A 24,634-nucleotide genomic window follows, 5' to 3' on the forward strand; every position below is an offset into this window, starting at 1 on the left:
TGTGTTTTGCCACGAATGATCCTTTATCAATTTTGGGGTACTACAGAGTCATAAATTAGTTGAGAAGGGCATCCTAAAAACAATGGTAGAAATTATAAAGTACCACTTTCGATGATTCAAGTATCAACTTGGTGTGCATGTTTAAGTTCACCAATTTCTTTACCTGTGATTTCATATTCAAAGTGCTACATGTTACTTAAGTATTAATATTGAGAAACCTATAAAATCAACCTTTTCCAGGAAATCCTTTTCAGATGGTGAATTTGTCTTCACTAACTTTAATGCCATTAGCATTTCAAACAAAACTTTTTGAAGTACAGTTCTTACAGTTTCTGGTTACCTTCTTTTTGATCTATTTTTGAGGCTGGTAGCAAAATTTACACCAGAATACGTTTTCATATTTCGAAAGAAACGAAACGCGGAGCCCACAGATGACACACGCAGAGGCTCTCTACACGATAGAGCCGTCTTTGCTCTGTGCTGGGATCATCACGGGCACCGCTCCCATCCTGCTGAGATTAGGGGCAGCTACCTTAGTGGGGGGGAGAGTCGGACTCTGGGGAGCACGCTCAAAGTCTTCACTTGGCACCTGGTTATACTGAGTCTTGGAATATCCTTCCATGTTGGAAGGAGACATGGATCCTAGGGACGAGTGATTGCTGCCGATGTAGCTTCTGGCAGTGGATGTCCGGCTCTTTGGAGGAGGCACGTCTTCCCTAGAAAGCAAAGATCCTAATATAAGCTCAAAGAATATGTTTCTAAAAACTTACAATCACGAAACATCCTAATCATGGGTGGGGGTGAGGGAAGAGCCTTTACTTAAGCATTAAGTACATAAAAGTGTGTGTGACGCAAAAAAAAAAAGCAAGCACAATACAGCATAACGTTATGAACTGTGTATTTGTCCCGTATCATTTACAGAGTATGTATCTTCAGATGTAATGAAATGGGTTTTTTTCTAAGAATTTATGATTCTATAATGTTGTCTTACAAGGAACAAATAATTTCATGTTCTAGTATCTCTAATCAAGATAATCTAATTATAGTCATGTAACACTTTACACTTGATAAAGCACTAATACCTACAGATATATTTCTATCAAAAAAAAATCCTTCTCGTTATAAAAGTTACTTATCTAAGACCTGAGCTGAAAACTTAGCTGCTTCAAGTCTGCGAAAACTAGGAATAAGAATGTTCATACCAAGGACTGACAAAAGAAGATATACTGAATTACCTCTGGTGCATTTCAAAAATACAAGTGCCCAGACCCCATCCCATACCTAACAAATGTCAAATTCCTGATGTTATTTAAGTCATCTGTTATTATTTTTTAAAATTCTATAATCCAATGTGCACTTTTAGTTAAGATCTATTGGTTTAGAACAGGGGTGTCCAAACTGTGGCCCGCGAGCCAACTGTGGTCTGCAATCCATTTTTAATTGGCCCGCAGCAAATTCCAAAAATATATTTAGTTTACTTAAATAAACCAGGTGAGGCAATATGTACTTCACCTCGAGTGAGTGGCGCGGCTGTTTGTGTATTTTACCGCATACGGCCCTTGGTAAAAAATGTTGAAAAAAATTTGGACATCCCTGGTTTAGAATATTCTAAAAAAATAAAATCACATTACCAATAGTTCTATAAACTACCTGTGTCACTTGATACACTCAGGTCTGTTTTTTTTAAAACCTCAACCTCTGGTCCATGTTTTCGAAAACCTCATGCCTGTACTTTCCTGGGAGAAGGCAGACAGTCCTGAGATAAGTCATTCTGCAGTGGCTCTTAAAATAGGGTCTGACACTGGAGGAATTCAAGAGGTGGGGCACGAAGGAGGTGGGTTGGATCTGTACACTTGAAACTGACAAGTAAAAGCTTTAAATGGACTGAGGGGAAGAGCTGTAGCTTTTACCTACATGTCACAGGGGCGAATGCTTTGGATGATTGAGAACTAATGCGTTAGACACATAAACTTAGTATATACATCAGTCAATTCTTGTGTCACTTATTACCTGATATCATGATGAACTTCCTTTTCATATTTTTTTTCTCTGCGCTTTTTATGACAGCAAAAGATGATCAGACCGATCAACACGAGAGCGAGCAAAGTTCCTATAATAGCTCCTGCAATTGTCCCGGCTCTGTTTGAAGCTAGAATAAGATGTTCATAAGAAAATAATGAATAGTAAAAAACACCGTAGCAAGTCATACAGAAGGTAAGGATACATACTGACAGAATGATTTCCTTGCCTATATTAACTTTATGTGACAATTAGCTATTTTTGGTCCAGGGGGAAAATCCAATAAGAGAACTTTCATCTGAACAATAGAATCTCTTTCAAGCATAAAAGTGATAAAAACCAGATTAAAAGATTTTAATATTCCAGCTATCTTGGTTGGGAGCAAGAATATTCTAAATAGCTTGTACTTATAATGGCTAAATGTGGTGTAACAGTTGACAGCTCTTATCTTCTTAATGTCGCTACAACAATGAAGGTTTTATGAATAAAATGTCATTTTTCCTTTCCATGATTTCGGAAAGCGAGTAACGAAGCCTCAGAGTGCTTTGCTCACAGGTAGCACCCACTTGCCCTCAATGCACACTTGCTGACTGAACCAAAGGCAAACGATTGTCATCGCAATAGACAGAAGAAACACACTTACGAGGAACCACATCCAGGTGTAACTGGCACTGATCAGAGCCCACTCTGTTGCTGACTGTACAGCTGTACGTCCCAGAGTACTCAGTAGTAGCGTTTTTTACCGATATAATAGGTGAACTCATTTCTAGGAAAAGTAAGGCAGGGGAGAGCAAAACATTTTTACAGGATTGTATTGGTGAGTTTTTGGTAAAGGCAAACCCTACTAAATTTGACAATCCAGGCAACAGTGAGACAGGCTGAAGCTGGGTGCAGAACAAACTGCCAGGGAGACACACATGCCTGTATCCAGAATACAAACAATCGTGCCACCAGTTCATTTCTATCAAGGAGAAAATAACCATGAGCTCCTTAGCACAGTCTCAGCTGAAGCAGAGCTGCACTGATTATAAAAAAATATTCCATGACACAAAAGCTCTTTAGTACAGTAGGAAGATTTGCAAAGCCTATCTCATCCACCCACCTCTCCCTACATTGGACGAACATACAATATAAAGTCAGAAGGGGTCACACAGTTTGCCTCTTAGTTTGGAAAAAAAGACACAGAGGTGGAGAAAAATCCTACTTAAGATCAACCAGTTTGAAAACAGGTCAGCTGTAACAGAGTGAGCAAACAGATTTAACCAATGTGTAACTTTCTAGTTAGTCCCACACAGGTGTTTTTCAGGTTTATTTAGCTTTCATTGGCACACCATGGGTAAATTACCCTATCTTCAACATGAATCTAGGCAAAAATTTCAAGATCCAATTCATGTAATAACTTAGCCACTAAGTTATGATCATGAACATTTTCTATTACTATTACCATCAATTAAAAAATGCATACCAAAGAAACCAATTATAATACCCAAAACAGTGAAATCATTATAAAAGTATCTCTACATGACACTAAACTGTCATAAAACACCAAATAATTCCCAGGGGATCCTGATTGTTCTGTATAGAATAGGGGAGGTATTTGGGGACACACACACACACACACACACACACACACACACACACACACACAAATCCCCCTACTAGAGTTAGGCCCAAATCAATGGCACATGTACAAGTTGTATAGTCAATGGTACCTGCTATCAATGACGTCGGCATTTTCTGTGCGTTGGACAATTTCTGCCATGCATATTCTAATGGAAGTGAACCTTCTTTTGGTTCACATTTTAGTTTAAAGTCATTTCCAATTTCTTCTGATCCATCAACGTAACATCGTATACCCGAAGGCTTAACTGAGAAAAGAAAATTAAAACTTCATACAAAATAATGGAATTTATACTTGAACACAAAGCTTGCTGCACAACCACGGCCTCATCACATGATCCTGGGTTCTGCGTTGACAAGACTGAAAGACTACAAGTGGTCAACACCAGTTCTCTCAGCTTTGTCCAACATAAAACAGGCAAGCAGCCATTGCATAGGGAGGTCTGGCGGCATCCCAGGTGCGGCTCTGTGCCCCTCTGGTTCCATGGGGCACCCCTGAAAAATGGAGGCATGAAGTGGGCCGCACCCCTTCAGACTTGAGGAAGCTTCCCCGTCCATTCTATTCCTCTTCTCCGCTGGCCATGTAGCCCTCCCTCTGGGAGTATGTGCCTTGTCACATCCCTCTGGGTGCCGTGCTCGTGCCAATCAGGGGGTTTGTATTAAAGAATGCTGATAACACGGACAATTCCCTTAGTACAGCAAGGACCAATTAGTATTCCACATTTACACTAACCCGAGAGTAGTGTTATAAAAAGGCAATAAATCTGAGGCTATACGCCAGGTCTCTCTGGTAACTGTTCAGAGTGGCTCCTAACCCCAGTATCTGCAACTCACCCCAACACTGGATTAACACCTTGGCATTCATACTCTTTTGTTGAACTGTATTAAGGCCTAATACACATACAATAAAATGAACACATTTTAACAGTGTGGGGTGATCACGCTCAGCAGATGCTGAACACACACATACACACTGTTAAGCACCACTCCAACCTCCTCCTCCCCTGTGCTGGTTGCAACTGATCTCACTCTACAGCTCCGCTGGCCAGATTTTACTGCTGTAGGTTAGTGCTGCTGCATCTCGAGTCATATAAATAGAATAATGCAGTATGTACTTTGTTTTTTTACAGTGTGTACTTTTGTCTTGCTGTTATTCATCGTAAGGCTTTTGAAACTGATTCCTGTTGTTACATATTAAAAAGTCCATTATTTGACAGCCGAGTTGTATCCCATGGACAGACTGTAACATAAATTTGCTTATCCATTCCTCTATCAGTGAACACTGATTCCAGTTGTGGGGTTACTGTTAAAGCCTAATTAGCTAAAGTGACCAGGTGCAGGTGTGTGGCCTGTCCTCAGCAGACTGACTGACCAGTGGGAAGGCAGTATGGGGGGCTGGGAAATGTCACTGGCAAGAGAGAAGGGGGATTCTGAAGGATTCTCGGAGAGTCTCAAAGAAGCTGCGATCGGTTCTGAGTCTGACGCTGTTTCTAAGGCAGGATTAGTTGAAGCTGGGACTGAACTGGCCACAAGGGCTAATCAGCAACTGAGTACCCCCAGTAAAGGACAGGCAGTGCAAAGTGGGGTTGAGGGTGATGCTGGGGTGACAGCAGTCACCTCTTGTGGGGACAGAGCCCCAGAGAGCATTTTCCAGGCTCTCAGCCTCACATAGAAGGGTGCTGGCTCAGGTAGTAGATGGCCATCAGCTGTGACTAGTTGACCATCGGCTGTTGCCGGTTAGCCATTAGCTGCTGATATAACTGCTGTGGTAAGCTAGCAAACGTGGAGTGTGGTGGAGTGTGGATTGCGGATTGTGTGGTTCCTGCTTCCTGTGTCTCCAACCCAGCCGCCAGTGACACTATAGTGGTATGACTCCCCTATCTTTTTGGCCTTTTTGGCCTCACCGTGTCCTGAGTTCTTATGTGGGGAGCAGGACCAGAGACCCCGCGTGACTCCCTGCACGACACCTCTAGTTTACAGCTGCCCCACGACCTGAGGAGAAACGACGTTCCCTATAAACTCTGCTGCTGGCTGTAACTGTGTCTGTCCACGCCTGATAAATGGCAGGACTGCTTTCTTCTTCTTTAGTCTGACCTGGTTTTCCTTCTTTCAATCGTGGATGGGCTTTTATTCTTCAACAATAAATAAATGTGAGGTTTTAGTTTTACACCATTATGAACATTCACGTTGATACTGGCATGTTTTCCTTTTTCTCGGTAATTGCTGGGTCATTTATGCTACATGTACATTTAACATTAAAACAAACTGTCGAACTTTTCCAAATCTGGCCAAAAAGATCCATCCTACACGGTGGGATATCTTTAACCAAGGTTATCAGTCGTGATCTCACTTCTTCACGCACTTCTTGGTAATTCTTAAACGTGATGGTATTTCTCCCCTTCACCTGTTACTACTTGTACGTTTCCCTAAGGATTAACAGGTGCATTTAACCGCATTATTTTCCTAAGAAAATCCGTTGTCAGACTGATCAATCACCCTGGAGACATCAACTGGATGTTTAAATCTGTTTTGCAAATTATTTAGTCCTGTGAGTCCAACAAAATGAACCTTGCTCTCTATTTCTTCAAACTACCAATAAATCCTTTATTCTATAAACTAGCAGTGAGATATGAAAACAATGCTTTGTATACCAAACATCTACTGGGTAATACAGCATTTTAACCCTAACCCTCATCTTTTCTACTGAAAATGACCCTTTCCCATACACCAAATGTTTCCAACAAATGAGCAGTTACTTAAAGCGGCTGCTCAGGAGATTCAGGGCACCACTGAGTTTGAGATCTCAACATACTCCACCCACAACAGAACAGTATTTTACTAACACTGGTTTTGGAGTGTCACATTGGAGGGGCCACCTATTTTCCATTAAGAGGAGAAAGTACAAGTCTTTCTATATGCCAACCCCAACCACCATACCACAGCGAAGATTAACTCTTCATCCATGGCACTTGCCTAGATCAAAAGATAAAACCACAAAGGGACATAGATGAAGTTTTATCCCCTAATGTCCCTTTGGTCTAGGGTTCCAGGATACCTAGCCATTGTTCTCAGAACATTTGCCTCCCTGGTCATTAGCACAGCTAGCAGTTCTTCTCAGGTAAGGGTACATGACTGTAAGTTGCATGTACTTGACCTGACCCAATTCAGTAACGCTGTGCTCAATATACAGAGGGTGCCAAAAAAAATGTATACACATTTTTCTTTTTAAATTTTTTATTGGGGAATATTGGGGAACAGTGTGTTTCTCCAGGGCCCATCAGCTCCAAGTTGTTGTCCTTCAATCTAGTTGTGGAAGGTGCAGCTCAGCTCCAAGTCCAGTTGCCATTTTCAATCTTTAGTGGCAGGGGGCACAGCCCACCATCCCATGTGGGAATTGAACCGGCAACCCTGTTGTTCAGAGCTCACGCTCTAACCAATCGAGCCATCAGGCCACCCCGAAATGTATACACATTTTCAGAAAGGAAAAAAATTTATTAAAATTGTAATACTCAATATTTAGCAATAACAGACAAATACAAGTCATCTGTATACATTTCTTTGGCACCCCCGTTATGTATCTGTGGGGACAGAGTCCCAGTAAGTAGTTTACAGGCTCTCGGCCTCATGTGGAAGGGTGCTGGCTCGGCTGTGGCTGGTTGGCCGTCGGCTGTGGCCAGTTAGCCGCTAGTATAACTGCTGCGGCTACAGAGAGCCGAGGATTGCCGAGGACTGCCGAGGATTGCCGAAGAGCCGAGCAGAGTCAAGGAGAGCGGAAGAGGAGAGCCGAAGAGAGCGGAAGAGAGGGGAGGGACAGAGTCGAGGAGAGTGGAGGAGAGTCGTCGGTCGGTCGGTTGGCGGAAAGGCGGACGGTAGGTCGCACGTCCGGTGGTCCCAGCCTCCAGTGAGACCATAGGGGTATGACTCCCCTACCTATGGCTCCGTGGGTGTTCCTTTTTGGCCTCACCATATCCTGCGTCCTTGTGTGGGGAGCGGGACCAGAGACCCTGCAGGCCGCCCCGCACAACAAATGGCACAGCGAGCAGGGTCCCTGCATGACAAATGGCGCAGCGAGCAGGGTCTCCCGCACGACAGTCTCCCACACGACAGTCTCCCGCACAACAGTATCACATGATCATCCCTCTGTGCCAGTAGCCTACCTCAGTCTATCGGAAACACTCTAAATCCCCATATGGGACGCCATACCTTTTAACACGTCATTCATCCAGGAATGCTAAATTTGCTTGGTTCAAAATACCTGACTCCAGGCAAAATCCATGCATAAGATTCTAAAAATCGATAGGCAAAGTTTGAGGAGAAACAAGGTCTCAAAGTGGCTCCCTGAGATACATTTTTAATTATGAAAGGAGACGTTGTAAGTTTACAGTGGAGAAACACATCAGATAAAACTTAGGTGGTCATGATTAACAATGAGCCACGACCGTGCGCCCTTACTGGAGGAGACTCAGGAGACGTAAATGCAACGTGGATCTTAGATTTGGCCCTGCTGCAGGACACTGGGAGGAAACTGAAATTCAAATGAGGCCTGTAGTTTAATTAATAGTATTGTCCCAACATTAATTTCTTGATTTTCATAATTGTACTATCATTTTGTACCATGTTAATATTAGGAGAAATTAGATGGTAAGTACACTTTCAGGAATGCTCTAGTATTTCTGCAACTTTTCTGTAAAACTAAAATTATTTCACACACACACACAAAAAAAAAAATGCCCTGCTCTGTACCAATGGCTTGCAAATCCCAGTGCTGCCTGAGCCACCATACATGCTGTGGCCATTGTATTCTGGTGGCACTTGAATGTACCATACACGTCCCGGAAACTGTGCATCTCTCCTCTTCAAAACAACCGACTCTTGTACCAAAAGGTCTCTATAATAAGCCCTTTTGGAATTGTGGGGAAAGGCTCTTGTGATACCTTATTTCCCCAAAAATAAGACCTAGCTGGACAATCAGCTCTAATGCATCTTTTGGAGCAAAAGTTAATATAAGATCCGGTCTTATTTTAGTATAAGACTGGGTCTAATATAGTATAGTATAGTATAATACCAGGTCTTATATTAATTTTTGCTCCAAGAGATGCAAACAAAGCTGATTGTCCAGCTAGCTCTTATTAACGGGGAAACATGGTATGTGGCCACCATATTAATCCAATACTAATTCCCTTTGTTATCATCACCCCTTTCAGCTTCTTTATCGAGCTGTGTCCACACGCACATTTGGGCCAGCATGTCACTCCTCACACCCAGGCAAGTAACAGTCGCCCTGGTTCGTGTCCACACAGAGTACAGGGCTCAATGAATGTGCTCTCATTACTCTGCAAACAGCACGGACCGTATCTCCCCCAAAATAAGACCTGGTCTTGTATTAATTTTTCATCCAAAAGATGCATGACGGCATATTTTCAGGGGATGTATTATTTTTTTTCATGTACAACAATCTACATTTATTCAAATAGTCATGTCATCTTCTTCTGGAACATCGTCATAACGTACTAAATGTGTCCGTGTGGCAGACGATTTTAACTGGGGCTTATTTTCGGGGAAACACGGTAGCATCTCCTCCAGATTTCCCATAAATGAACCAAAGTTCAGGCAGAGTTTGTAACAGTGAACCAACAAGCAAGAGCTCCACTGGACTACTACCCATTCAGGGCCCTCGAGGGCATTTTGTCTTTCCTCCAGATTGTGTGCAGAATTTTCAGGAAAAACTAACAAACAAGCTTCCATCCAGCTCTCACTTTCAAGAGAAAAAATTCTGATAGTTTCTCCCACAGCATGACTCATCTGAAAACATGGAAGAGAGTTACAAGAATTTTCTGGCTCTCAGTCTCGCAGGATCTGAGTATTAGTCACCCAACTTCTGTCCAGCAATAACTTCCTCCTTTCTCCTCTTTCCCTTTAACTCCTCTCTCTCTCCCTAGTTCGAATTCAGAGTTTGCTTGGCCATGATGATCCCCCAAACACTAACAAAAGATGTTACTGTGCCAATGCCTCGCAGTGACCCATTCTGAAGAATTCGATGTTGGGGTTGTGATGTTTAATGTAAAAGGGCCGTTCTCCCTGACCCAAAGCCATAGCTGCCACTATCAGTGTGCTTGGCCATACTATTATGTGCCAACTCTGTTGTCCAACCTGGCTTCTTTCTTGGGTGTGTGCTGCCTTATTCTGTAATGATCCCTTCAATAGAAGCCTGCAAATTCAACCCAGTACCCGGTCCTATAGAATCAACCAATCTCTCTCTCTCTCTCTCTCTCACTCTCACACACACACACACACTCACACACAAGTCCACACCTCTTCTGGGAATACGAGATCTGGGAATGCCAATCACATCCCTCCCAGTGTACTTGTCCCATCAAACAGAGATTTCACAATGAAAAATTCTGATACGATGATAAACTGGTATACTCGGTACATCACAAACCAGTTAAAATTCCATGTATATCTTTTTCAGTGCTTTCTGGAGAGCAGTGTTAAAAGAAGATATACAGTCAGGGTTATAACCCCAGGTATACCTGGGTTTGAGATAAGAGTTCAGACAAGTTATTCAGCTTTTACCTGCTTTCACATTTATAAAAAAAAGGACGATAAACTCCACATTTACTGCGTGTAGACAGAGAAAGCTAGAATTTCTGATGTTACCATATTCCTTTCCTTTTCTTAGTTCCTTGTTCAGGTTCATGTGCTTTCATACCAGAGGGAACACTGTGAATGAATGCCATTCAGACCCCTGTGTGCCCACTCAACGATGCTGCAGTGGGAAGGCTGCTTTTCCAGCCACGACAACCCCTGAAGTTGCCACTGGAGTGCACGAAATCTGCATTCTTGTTTCTGCTCTGACATTCATTCTTTAGAAAAGAGTGATACTCAAAATGAGTCTGGAACCGAAAGCGCTTAACCACTAATTAGTTCTCTAAAACAAAAGGAATGAGGAAGTGGGGGAGACCTCCTTTAATTAGTTAATTCCAGTGGTATGGTAGGCAGTTCTAGCTATCAGTATTTCCTATGTAAAGTGGTTCCCCAAGTATCCCCCCAAACCTTGTTACAAAACCGTGGAATTTACAGAATAGGGAAGAGGTGTCTTTCTACATGGTAGCCATTGCACTTTTGTGTAAAATCTACGAAAACAAGATTGAAGAAGCATATTTATGAACAATAGCCTTTCAGAATTTCTCAACTTGAAGGGGTTCAGAGTGCTTGTGCATGACCACAAAAGCTAGAGGATAATAAACTTCGAAGTCTTTGACAGTTTATAAAAGGTTTACACTTATCTCCTTAACTATCCTAGAGAGAGCTATACAATCCTAGTGACCATCTGGCTAATCCTCCCACTTTATGGATGAAAAATAGTGATGCTCATAGAGGTTAAATGACTATGACGTGTGATGGCCTTCTCCCAATCCAATCTTCCTTCTACCGTTTACCTCTATTCTAAATACTCCAGTTATGCATCACGGAAACCTCACTCTTCGGCAAGTTTGAAATGAAAAGTTTAAAGCACACATAGCATTTTGAACTGAATGAGATAGAATAGAAATTTAATGATTATTACATCTTGTAATGTTTCCAAAAGGTAGGCTTAAGTCCAGGAAATTAAGAGGTTCTATTTAATTTTCAGGGCAAATCTGAGGACAATGCAAAAACAAAACAAAAACAAAAAAAACCTGGATCTCCAAATTCCTGGCCGAGGGTTCTTCTTCCATATCACAGAACTTCTTCATTTACTTTCAAATTCTCTTGTAAATTTCACAAAGAAGTTGGTCACTTATTTTTTTCTAACCTAAAAAATATACTAGGTTTATATTTTATGCTATTTGAGGATAACAGAATTACTTCAAATGTTTAAAATTATTACTCTTAAAAAATTAAGCTTTGTCTCACATAAATGCTGCTACTGTCATACTGTGACCACCCACCCCGTTAATAAGTAACATTAATATAAATAACTTACCAAGAACTTTCAGCTGAATCTTCTTACTTCCGACACCAGGGGCTTTTTTCACTTTGCACTGATATGTGCCAGTATCTGACAACTGCAAATTTGTTACGTTTATTGATGCATCACCAGATTTGAGATCACTACTTGTAAAATGCACTCGTCCTTTCAGATCTGGATAGTAGTCATCATAAATTTTGTCTCCTGAATATAAAATAATCTAAAAGAAAACGAAAATAAAACTGGGGAAACAAAACAAAAACAAGCAAACCCTCTGTCTCCTCAAATCCAAAAAAGAATAAGAACACAGTATTATGAGGAAACCTACAATTATTCAAAGCACAGATTAAGAAAATGGAAAGAGATCAATACGAGTGTATGGTCACACACTCTCATTTTAGATGGGGAAACCAAAGCCCAACATGATTAAGCGATATAGCCCTGTATTAGAGAGATTTAGTGAAACTGGAGAACACAGATTTGTGAATTCCTATAAACTCTTGTTTTTCAGCAGCCAATCAAATGTATAAAATGAAGTACCCACCACCACCACTTCCAAAAAAGGGTGTATGATAATTTACCTGTGAAATCGAACGAAAAACCAAGACTTTTTATCTTAATATGTTGGAGAGTTAATATTTAATATTTCAGGGTCCTAGACTCTAATAAAGTCATAAAATAAACCTCTTAAGACATGTGGGCCCAGGTGAGCAGGACCTTTCAATTAATCCTCTGTGAGTAAAAAGCAAAGACCCCTTCCTAATTCCACTGCATTTTCTGAGCCACTGTTACACACTTTATTGGAAATAACTAAAGGCTAAATTTAGAAGGAAAATAAAAACTGTGCTATACCTGACTTGGAAGTACACTAGTCACTGCTATAACCAAAATTAATTTAACGCACTTTATAATTTTTCACATTTGCTAACCACATCCTTCATTCTGGTCAGCTGAGACCCAAGTAAGTGTCAAAGAGTAGCGGTGCCAAACTCACATCATAATCAGAAAACACAACAACAGGCTACATCCTGCAAATAGTTTTTACCCGAGATGTTAATTATGGACAACACAATCAGAATAAATGTCAACTGTAGGAATTTTGAGGGCAGAAACTTGAGTTCTTTTCTGTATTATCACCTCCCCTACCATGCTGACCCCACTCCTAATTCACTAAAGATGTTTTATTTATGTACTAAGTGTTGGCTTCTAGGAAGCACTCCACAGCAGTTTGCTAAGTAAATAAAAGAAGCAGTTGATGGGTCCACAGCTGCCTTACTCTGTAAACACAGCCATTACTTTCTGGGTTCCATCTCGCCACACCCACTAGTCAACAACACAGAACTCCTCAAATGAGGCTGCCGTATCTTCCTTTGTATGTAACTATAGACTCCTCATAAAGTTCAATTCATTGTACTTTCAGTCCCTCATTTTGCCACACGCATGCTAGTAGTCTTTTGAGGAGGGCCTGACAAATAAGATTTGTCCCTACTGCTAGTTATTTTGTAAACTATCTTAGTATGTTCCCACGAAAATGATGTTATGAACAGTACTTAGGAAATGGCAATTTCGATTCCTCTTCACAACCCTGCAAGCTGGTGGCACTATTCACATTTAACCATCAGCCTGAGGAAAGCAGTGCCCCTCACAAATCAACTTTTGCAAAGTCACACAGCTCACACGCAAACCAGATCTCTTTGAACCAGCCCAGTACACTGACTTCATTAACACTTCTGTATGACTTGTAGGTTTATAAAACACTTATGCGTACACTATTTCAGTGAATTCTCATCATTATCCTGAGAGGTGGTGTATTTTTTCCCATTTTCAACCTGAGGAAACAGAGGCTTATGAAACATGAGAGGCAGTACAGGATAGTGCAAAGGTAAATAAGGTGCAAAGGGGGGAGGCAGAGAGAGCAGGGTTCAAACCCCAGCTGCATCTGCTGCCAGCGGTGAGGCCCTGGGCATGTTCCTTCAAATCTCTGAGCCTCCGTTTTCTCCTCTTCACGTGTATAATAATAATTCTCAGTATAGAGAGTTATATACTTATTATATAAGGCTTAAATAAGTATATGTAATCAAAGTACATGACACACCAGAGCACATAGTAAGTGCATGATACACGGTTAACTGCTGACTAAAGAGATCACACAGAGAATAAGGGTGGAAATTTCTCCAGTGCAGTCCCCCACACTTCCTGCTAGCATACATATATTAAAATAAGGGCTCAGCTAACATACAATGTAGCTAAATTCCATGTAAGCGTCCTCTTCTGCACCCATCTCTCCCTAACCCTTCTATCTTGCCTTTGGTCTGATCTCACTATGTTTTAGGTTACAGACTAGGTGTTTCACCCACAAATGGGCACTTAAACCCAGGCCCCAGTTTCTCCCTGTCTCACAAGTCCTGTAGGCAGCAAAGCTGGGCCTCTCTCAGCACCTAAGACTTCAGGTACTCCTTCCACGAAGGGACACACAGGCTATAGGGCACACTGTTGCTTCTTGGTCTCTAGCAGCACTTTGTCCCAGGGCTTCACTCATGAGTCTTAAGCCAGAAGCATTTAAGACACAAGCTCTCCATTCATTCATCTTAACCTCGGGAGCAGAGTCCTGGACTCAAAAGGGACACGGGCACTGCACTGGGCACTGCACTGGCAAGTGTGAGGTAGAAGTCTCTATTCAGGGTGCTGGCACTGCCACGGGAAGAGAGAAAGAGAAGAGCAAAGCAGGGAGGCAGGGAACAGGGTGTCTGGGCTGAATGGACAGAATGAGTCAGGCTCAATTCATTTTCCTTATGAGGGAATTGCCAGTAGCAGACTCAGGGCAGAGGTATGTCCTTAGAGGGGGTGGCCCTGGTCATTTACAACTTGGGAAAGCACCTTAATTATTTCACAAATAAGTAAGGCAAACTGCCTGGATTTGCCAAAAATAATGATCACCTAACTGCACTGACTCAGATATTAAAATGGCTGAAGAACCCCTTCTTTTATGTGGACCATACGTAAAAATAAAATTTCTCTTCCAACTATATATACAGTTGACCCTCAAACAATGCAGAGGTTAAGGGTGTCAGCCCCTATACCATGCGGCCAAAATTTGCACGTAACTTTTGACTCCCAAAAACTTAACTACTGATAGCCTACTGTTGACAGGAAGCTTTATCGGTAATAGTCAAGTAACACAAATTTTATATGTTATATATGTATTATATACTGTATCCTTAAAATAAAGGCAAAGAAAAGAGTTATTAAGAAAATCATAAGGAAGAGAAAATACATTTACAGCATTTATTGAAAAAAAGCCACGTATAATGGACCTGCACAGTTCAAACCTATGCTGTTCAAGGGTCAACTGTTTTACCATATTCTCTAAATATTTGGACTTATTTTTCCCTCCCTGGTTTAATAATAACTTATTAACATTGACCTTATTTTTAATTAAATGTGTCAGATAGATGAAGCTAATATGCAATATTCTAAATTAAGTGAAATACCCTGTTACCATTGCAGGATATATATGCAGCATCCTATATATTGCAGATTATATATATATATCTGCAGATGAGATTATTGGGTAATTTTCCTCCTTTGTGCTACTTTTGGTTTTCCAGGTTTCCTATTAGGCTCTTCTTTGTATAATAATTAGAAAATTTTCTATAATATTTTGATATTTAATTTTTTAAATTTGATGAAATATTTTATAAATTGCTGTTTTGCTATGAAGACTGTTTTGCTTTTAAAGAAATTCATTATATAGGATATTTAACTTGAAGAAATACGGAAAACAGACTCTGTAATAACATGTAACTGCATTACACTATGTCACATTTAATGACCCTTATCCTGGGATTGGATTCCTTGTGTTCAAGTTAAAAATTCAATTCTATCCACTTTTCACCAAGTCTAGTTTACTCGCTGTCCCTCAACACACATTATGCGCATTTCGGCCCCACTGGCATGTGTGTTCCCACCCGATTTCCAGAAGGTTCCCAAGCTCCTGTGCCCCCAACTGCTATGTGACAACAGCCCAGCGAGGGGCACCTCAGACAAGCCCCACAGCCGTCTGCTCAGCACGCAGGCATTTAGCACACTTACCACTTGGTCCACCTGCTGGTTATCAGATGGTGACAGCAGCCACTCGATGTCCAGCGGGCCCTGGTCTTCCGGACTAAGGGTAAATTTGCATGGCATATAGGCAGTTTCCCCTTTGGCCTTTTCAATCATCTGATCAGGAGTAGTGATACTCAAACTTCTGGCAAAATCTGGAGAAAGACATATATACACAGACTAAGCATCACCTGCACACACGCCGTGTACCCAGCTGGTTCAGAAGGAGCACAGGAGATGGTGGAAACAGGATGCGATTTGGGACCGGAGTAAGAGCATTCAAACTCAGCGGGGCCCAGTTTTTCATTTGTGACTTTGTAAAAACGGAATGACAATACTAAATTCCAACAGAACAAATTAAAATGAAGAATTAAGTCGTTAGCTATCCCATGATCCTTTCCATTAGCCCTAAAAGAAGCTTAATACACAGTGACTACCACTTGTAATAAAATGTTAATAAAGTCGAAGCCAATAGATTGAGAATAAAAGAAAAGCCAGATTACATTCAAGACCACTTATATTCAGGCTCCATCCTAAGCTTTTAATCAATTTAAGTGCACTCCTCAAACAGATTAAAACTAGGCAGACTCTCTACTCCCTTAAATCAGAGGTTGTCCTAACTCTGACCAATGGAATACAATAGGAGTGTTCCTGTCCTGTACGGAGTTTCGGAGTTTCGAGGCTAGGCTTCAAAAGGTCCTGCTGCTCCCACTCCCGCCCTCTTGGACTCCTGCCACCTGCCATGGAGTAAACAAATCATGTTGAGAGAGAAATGAAGTGTCTGCCCAATGGCTGCAACTGCCCAACACGCAGCCACCCTAAAACACCCAGCCCCATGAGTGAGCCCAAAATTCTCATCTCGGGCTAGCCTAAACTGGCAACCCAACAGGATCAGGAACTAACACATGATTTTTGCTTTAAGCCTCTAGAGTTTGGGCTGGTTTGTTACACAGCAAAGAGTGATGACTCACCATCCAAACCCATTGATTCGGCCCAAAGGGACTACTTAATATCGCCCTGAAAAGTCCATACTACTCCAATCTGCATTTCATGTCCACATATCTGTTTAAATTACATGGTTTGATATTTATGTGTATAATCTCAAGTCTCTTCTAAATTAAAATTCAATCCTCCAAATAGTACTTTCTACCATTTCTAATAAACTCAGCTCCACCCCTACCTCATTCGCCAAGGCATTCCTCTACCTCTTTACCCTACAATTTTTCTCTCCTACGAAATATGCACAGTGCTTTACTTTCTGCTATCTGTATTATACTAATCTTGGAGCTTTTTTCCTTCATAAACCTTATTGTGAAGTTGACATGGTAGGCTCCATGGTTTTGTCACATCTTCTAGATGGTGATAGGTTATCTTCTTCCAATACTACTTTGTTTTTTTAAATGCATTTTTTGAATACATATCCTGATTTACCATTAACTCACTAGCTCCATTAGGGTTGGGAGAAACTGTGGGTACCTTTATCACCTGTTGTCGTTCCCTGCCCATTAGTAGAAAAGAACTGGTGCCTAGATTATAAGTTTGATCAATTTTAGAAATGTTGAAAGAGCATTAACCTACCAGAAGTTGTTGCTGCTACTTGAGGATCTCTTTTCTATAGACACTACAATTTGTCACCTACATTTAATTTGTTTGGGTATCAATATTTTATGTATTAAGATAAAAATAATCTTATTATTCACCAGAATGAAAATTCCATTCCAAAATGAATCAAGACATAGCCCCAAAATATAGAGGTAAGAACATATGAGAATGAAGATTTGCTATTAAAAGACAATTAAAACATCATGGTTACTCTGTGCTTTTAGGGTTTTTATTTGGCAAAAGTCAAATCATACCTAAATGTGTTTAAATTCAAATGCTAATTATGCTCGCAGTACTTCTATTAGTCATTAGAATAAAATGCAACTTAGTTTCCATGATAGTATCTTTCATGCTTTCCTGTTTGATACATAAAAATTATTTTACCTTAAAAGAGTACCATAGAAAAGTTACATAAGTATAAAAAGAATCTGGAAAAGTATATACTAAACTGTTAACAGCAGATATTTCTTGAGAACTGAGATTTTAAGAAAAGTGACTGCCCATTTCTGATTTATACTGAGATTTTCTTAATGTATATACTGCTAAAGAAATTGTGAACAGATTTTTAAATGGCTTTCATCTATTTTTTTCCCCAAAAAATGTTTAAAACATTCAACTGCTCATTGTGTTGCACTAGAAATGAATTAAAATCTCAAGGTCATACAAAACAGTTATTAGGTTTCCTAGCAACAATAAAGGAGCCTCTTTGCTCAGAGGCATGGTTTTTCAAGTGTTGATACATTCAACAGTCACAAAATTGTAGAAGACAAAAAGCGGATACTTGGTCTCATGCAGTGTCTCTGGGGATTCTTTTCTAATACTGCCTAATTCTATTTATGAAGCAAATTGAGTGATAATTTAACTTGCAAACTACTTGCAGGTTCAAATATAAGTCTGAAAATGAAATCGTATAAGAAATTTTCTTACAATTTTATTCAAACATATTCAGAGTGTAATGAAATATGTAGCACATTACCAACAAGTATTTGCAAGGTCCAGTTAATAAATGTGCCCACTGGATTATGTAAATAAACTGAATCACATCCCATTTTGGCAGTGACTGAAATAACATCTCCCAGTTTTCTGCTTGTTTTTATAATCTCCAAATTCCTAATCACTTGAATCTGTAGAATTTCTCTTCTGCCCAGTCTGACTTCTATCTGAATATCAAAATGTTATGCATTCATCAAACTGTTTTTTTAGTCTTTGATGTTGTCAATTTCCTGCTATGGTGTTTCCCGGAAAATAAGACCTAGCCGGACAATCAGCTCTAATGCGTCTTTTGGAGCAAAAAATAATATAAGACTATAAGACCGGGTGTTATATTAATTTTTGCTCCAAAAGACGCATTAGATCTGACTGTCCGGCTAGGTCTCATTTTCGGGGAAACGGGAAGGCCTCAGATTTGTTTCTACTCTGAGAATGGAGAACTGGAGGTGATGGTAGGCACTCTAGGAGGCAGGCAGTATTTGGAACTCATAAACTGCCTTGATTTCTTTCATTTGTATTTCAAATATAAACTACAGGTTAACCTAAATGGTCTCCAGCAATTGCTTTTTCTTCTGACAATCTTAAAATCATAGGAAGTTGGAAAGTGCTCATGAAACTTTATAGTTGATTAAAAGAGAGAAGTATATGTGTGTAACTGTTGTTTTGAGTGAGGGCAGCCTTAGAGAAAAATAGAGAACACAAAAGCTATGAAGGGAACGACAAATTTAAAATCAAATATTTTAGGTTAGGAAAATCACCAGCTAGCATTCTACAAACACTTGCTGAATGAAGGAAAGTTTTCTGTTATTCTATCAGGGAGAAAACAACATAAAAGGAATGTTTTGAAACATGTTTTCCATGTATTGACCTATACCAGCAAGAGAGTAACAAAAGTCTGACCAGTGATGGCATACCCACAGGAATTTTAAAGGCCATGTCTCAGTGTAGGATTGGAGCAGTGACAGGTGAGGTTTTTCCTACCCTGGACCCTAGTGAGTATTTCATGTCTTTTTTTTTTAAATTAGTTTCAGGTGCACAAAGCAACATAATACACATTTGATTTTGAGGCTAAAGACCATGCTTCCTGGTTTTCACTGGTTGATGTTAGCAGAGTGAAATTTCATGTCTTTAGCTAAATAAGTAGATAACAAATGAAAATCTCACCGGCACAAGTACCCCCATATAAGGGAAGGGAAACAGAGAAATCTACCAGAGACGAAAGACGGTCTGTTTCAAAATAGTGGAGCAACCTTAATTTGCAATGTGGCTAAAAGTAGGTGAAAATAAAATAAGACCTTTATCTATTAAAGCTGGAAGAGTGAAAGTGTGCTCGTCTGGCGCCTATCATACAAGGAAATCAAAGATGAGAGAAAGCACTAGTGGATCAAGTCCCTATTTGTAGAGCACTTGCGTCCATGCAGCTCTCCTGTCTGAAACGCCCACTTTCTCCCTCTGAGAGTACTTCTAGCCATTTATCAGAGGATCTCTTACCTTTCACCTCCTCTCTGAAGTTTGCCCCATCCCCACAGGCGGTGCTGCTTCCTCCTCTCTGTCACACAGCACCAGTTGTTTACATGTCCCTTCCCTTAAGCACATAGTTCCACTCACTTAACAGGTTCCCTGGACTTCATCTCCTGAGGGTATGTCCCTAGCCCTACTTCATAAGCCTCTCTCAACCCATGTGTGGCTGGAGAAAACTGCTCAACTGCAAGTGGAGGGTGTCTGAGGGAAGGTAAAGGAGCTATTTGAAAGAGTAGAGATGGGAGAGAGGACCACCAGACCCGGTTGGGGAAAGCCGGGGCGGAAGACCATGTACCCAGGGAAGCAAAGGAGTGGAACGATGAAACCCAGACAGGAGACACGGATCACAGTAGCTGAGTGAGCCTGTCTCGTGCTGATGAGAGCAAAGCTGATGCTTATGTAATACGCGTATTATAGGAAATGATAGCAAATCTGGTAGGAAACTAACATGTATGCAACATTACATGCAGTTATGTTAACATGAGAAATATGACATGAAGAAAAACTTTTATTTGTGAATATTCTAAAATACAACTATGAAGAAAAGTTGTTTGTCTCTTTCAACTACCTCTATCTAGGACCACATGAGGCAGAAAAATACTACACACTGATGTGTGGTTTCTTAGACTATCTGGAATCATTCCAAACATATTAACAAAAAAGGAAAAAAACTGAGAAATGAAAATCAAATTTTAAATTTGATTCCAAACGTCTTGCATACATCTTTAGTTTCTTGGAAAGGGGTATGTTATGATAATCTTAACACCAGTTGTTATAAAGAATTTGTTTGATATTGAGGGTTTTGAGAAATGTGAAAGAATATCATAAGGGTTACTATTTTAAATACAGAGGACACATTCAATTGGATCATTGCATTTGGATCACAGAATTCAAGATCCTTACATAGAAACACAATTATAGTAAAAAATCATCCACTAGAGCAATGTTAAGAAATAAAATGGATAAATCAGGAACGAGTATGTTTGCGGGATTAATTGGAACAAGTATAATTTTGTTGTGTGTTTGATAAATACCATGTTTCCCTGAAAATAAGACCGGGTCTTATATTAATTTTTGCTCCAAAAGATGCATTAGGGCGTATTTTCAGGGGATGTCTTATTTTTTCGTGTACAACAATCTACATTTATTCAAATACAGTCACATCATCTTCTTCCGAAACATCATCATAACGTACTAAATGTGTCCGTCTGGCTGACGGTCTTAATTGGGGCTTATTTTTGGGGTAGCTCTTATTTTCGGGGAAATACGGTACTACAGATGCCTGGGTTAGCAGGTAAGTCACTGTGATATTCCAAAATCTGTGCAAAAGTGCAACTGCCATGTTATTTGGATCATTTCCTTTTCCCCTTTGACAGATGCTAATTCCAAACTGTGCCAGTCTTTCTCACCAGGAAGTAGCAAGGGATTAGCAATGTTTAAAAGACCTAAATAAGGAGTATTTCCAGAAAGCAAAAAGAAAAATACTTTAAATATGTTAATAGTAGTTAACCGCTCCAACCAGGCTTTTAATGTTGCTGGGGTACTGAAGAAAACATAGGAAATTAGAAATTACGCTCTTCGCTGTCTAAGAGTTTTAGTTGTTTACTCCATATGTGCCACTCAGTACAGTATGTTAACATGTACTTAGAGCTAAGAAAATAACACAGTCAGATAAGTTAATAACAATGAGAATGACACTAAGTATACTTATTTGCTTTTCTATGTAGTTTTTTTTAAATATAAATTCCCAGCTCCCCACCCCCAATGAGAAATCAAAAAGCAGGCGCCCAGGAAATAAACTGAGATGGAAACCATCATCTTAACAATAAATAGTAACTAACAGTGATTGAGTACTTATTATGTGCTAGGCTCTTTTCAAAATACTTCGTGCAGAGTAATTCTTTCAATTCTCGACAATTCTGAGGGAGGTACAACTATTATCCCTATGGTAAAATGAAGAGATCGAGTCACCAAGAGTTGCCTAAGCTACTAAGGGAGCGAGATACAGATCTAGGCAGCCAGGCTCCCGAGCCACACTGGTCCAGTAAGGAGCAGGCCCAGTAATCACCCTGGACAGGGAGATTTTGTTCTAAAAATCACTATAAAACACAGTATGTTATTAGACTGCATTCCAATCACTGTGGAGGAGGAGAGTTCAGAATTTACATCATTCCTCTCCTTTACAAAATTTCTAAGGAGACATTTTAGGTAGCACGCAGGTCAGGAGTTTGGGGGAAACTTTTTTTTTTTTTAATAACAGGGAAATAAATACCAGACTAGGAATCTGTTGTCAGGCTTTCCACAAGAAAAGCTTGATCATTCTGGACACACTGCTTCTCTAGGACACAAACATAAATTAAGGGTGTTGAACTGAATTATCTCTTTCAGATCTAAATATGTCCTGATTTTAGACCATCAATCAACCAACAAGCCCTCCCCTGACATCCATCTCCTTCCCTCCCCCACAACTCAAAAACAGTAAGGGTGGTTCTCCAAATGCAGCCATTTCTGAAACAGTAGCATATGGAATTAAAGAAGCAGTTCTGCCCATTAATAGTGGGGGTTCTAAATTCAGATTTCGGTTCACATTCAAACTGAGCTTTCTAAATGCTTGGCCGTAGGCAAGGTTCCAGGCTTTTTAAGTCTTAAATGTTTTCTTCTTTAAAATGGGAATTAATAGTAATAATGCCTACTTCACTATAGGGATATTAAATAAAATAAAACATGTAAAGCATTAGGACAACCTGGTATGATCCTTTCAAACAAACGGTATCTCCTGTGACAATTCATTGTCATCTTATATGCCTGTCACTTCTACTAGCATATAAACTCCTTTAGTGTTGGGAAGGTATCTTTTAATTTTTTATCCCTTACACCTAGCATATAGGAAGAACTCAAAATTTGCTGTGTAAATAAATAACACTGGAATGTAAGTTTGAGGTTTGGGAATCACCACTGGTGACCGAGGCCTAATCTGGTCTAATGAAAGGCTTTGTGGGACGTGGCAATGGGGTATGTCTGATGACAGAGGCTGACGTCTGAGTAGAGACAGAAGTGAATGACGACTGTTTTGAGGAACTTGTCTCTCAAGGACAGGAGAAAAATAACAGTGTGATGTGTGGCCAAGAAAAGTCTGTTTTGAAGTGAGAAATGCAGAGCATGTTTCTAAGTCAAAAGGAAAGAGTAATAGAATGGGAGAGGTTAAAAATACATAAAGCAGGACACTCAGAGCCTGAAGGAGCAAGACCCCAGAAAAGAATGATGATATCACAGAAAATGGGAGATCAGACACCTTTAAATAAGAATGGAGGGAAGGACATATGAGGATCAATACAATTATGGATAAGTGTTGAGGAAGTGGAGCAACTGGAACTCTCAAGAGTCTGTTGGTGGGAGTGTCAACTGGTATGACTAACTTTGGAAAACTGTTTGGCCGAATCGGTCATAGCTAAGCATATAACCTACAGGACCCCAGAAACTCCATTCATGTATGCACATGTGCACGAAAACCCACGCATGAGACTGTCACAGCAGCACTTTCCACAATAGCCAAAAAATGGAGGAAAAAAGTGTCCACCAACAGTAGAATGGGTAAATCAATTGTAGTATAGTCACAGTAGAACACCATATAGTCGGGCAAATGAATAAATGAGAGCTACACAACATGAATAATCTTACGAACATGAAAGTGAAAGTCAGACAAAAAGCATAGACTATATAATTCAACTTATATAAAGTATTAACACTAATCTATACCGTTCGAAATCAGAAGAGAGAGAAGAAAGTGACTGGAGGGGGAATGAGGGGATTTCTGAAATGTTCTATTTCTTGAACTGGGTGCTAATAACTTAGATGTGTCTCCTCACTTGTACACTTATAAATAATGCTCTAAACTGCCTATTTTTCTACATAGCAATCCCCGACTTCAAATAAAAAATTTAAAAATAAATGTAAAGAGTTGGAGACAAAAGTTAGTTTTCTTGTCTTTGTTAAAAATAAAATGTTCTGATGTTTTATAAATGTACTTTTATAAAAACTCTAGCCAAATGACAGTAAACCCAGTCTCCTTTGGTACAGTGATGCCTTTGCACTTTCTCTCCAGTTGTGCACCACAGGCCATGAGCCGGAGCAGGAAACTGGCCTGGAGGGTTGATCCACATCAGGAATGGGAGGGCGCTGAGGTCTGGTCTGATTGTGGGAACCAGAATTAGTGAAGAAAAAGTCTGGTTGTAAAGTGACCAGAAGAGGGTGAGGGTGGAAGAGGGAGGTAAGGACTCAGAGATCTCACTGAGCAGAGTGATAGAAGCTCAAGACAGCTGGGAGACAGTGATAATAGAGTTTCAAGACTTCAGAGGAAGGACTAAGTATAAGGAGAGGGTTACCCATTCCCAAATAAAATGGATAGAAAAATCACTGTATTTGAGAGGTCAAGGAACTGTGGTACAGGATGTTGGAAAAGTGAACTGTAAAAAACGTAAATCCTAAAACTCCAAGATAATGCTAAAATGGAGGGGGAGGGGACAGGAGTATGAGGTATAGGGGTTCATAAAGAGTCACCCCAAGATGTGCATCTGTATGATGCAGATTATTTTGAGCTAAAGGCAAATGAAACCCTTAAGACTCCAGAGAAATTCTACCCGCCCGTTACCTACCTAGAAGTTGAATTATGGGCCTTGCCCATAATAAGCTATATGGCAGGGCAAACAACTAATTACTGAACATCTCTTTTTATGTCCTGCAATGACCTTCTAAAGCCCAAGGCACCTTACCTCACCCTTAACTCAGAGCATTGTGTGTACATCATTTTAACTTTCTGTTCCTGAG

The 24,634-nt window shown here is 40.2% G+C and overlaps 1 protein-coding gene across 1 annotated transcript in view; it reads right to left on the reverse strand.

Annotated features, from left to right (window-relative positions):
• CXADR (CXADR cell adhesion molecule) overlaps positions 1-24,634 on the reverse strand; it is a 35,306-nt gene continuing 10,672 nt past the window's right edge. The window contains exons 2-7 of the mRNA XM_019732020.3: positions 15,686-15,852; positions 11,609-11,813; positions 3,732-3,887; positions 2,663-2,785; positions 2,011-2,149; positions 1-716 (exon numbers count right to left, since the gene is read on the reverse strand). Coding sequence (XP_019587579.1) covers positions 452-716; positions 2,011-2,149; positions 2,663-2,785; positions 3,732-3,887; positions 11,609-11,813; positions 15,686-15,852 — 1,055 coding nt within the window. The 3' untranslated portion in view covers positions 1-451. The remainder of the gene's footprint in view (positions 717-2,010; positions 2,150-2,662; positions 2,786-3,731; positions 3,888-11,608; positions 11,814-15,685; positions 15,853-24,634) is intronic.

The sequence above is a fragment of the Rhinolophus sinicus genome, chromosome 17 (genome assembly GCF_057876585.1).
Source record: "Rhinolophus sinicus isolate RSI-liver-muscle chromosome 17, RSI-T2T, whole genome shotgun sequence".
NCBI lineage: Eukaryota > Metazoa > Chordata > Mammalia > Chiroptera > Rhinolophidae > Rhinolophus > Rhinolophus sinicus.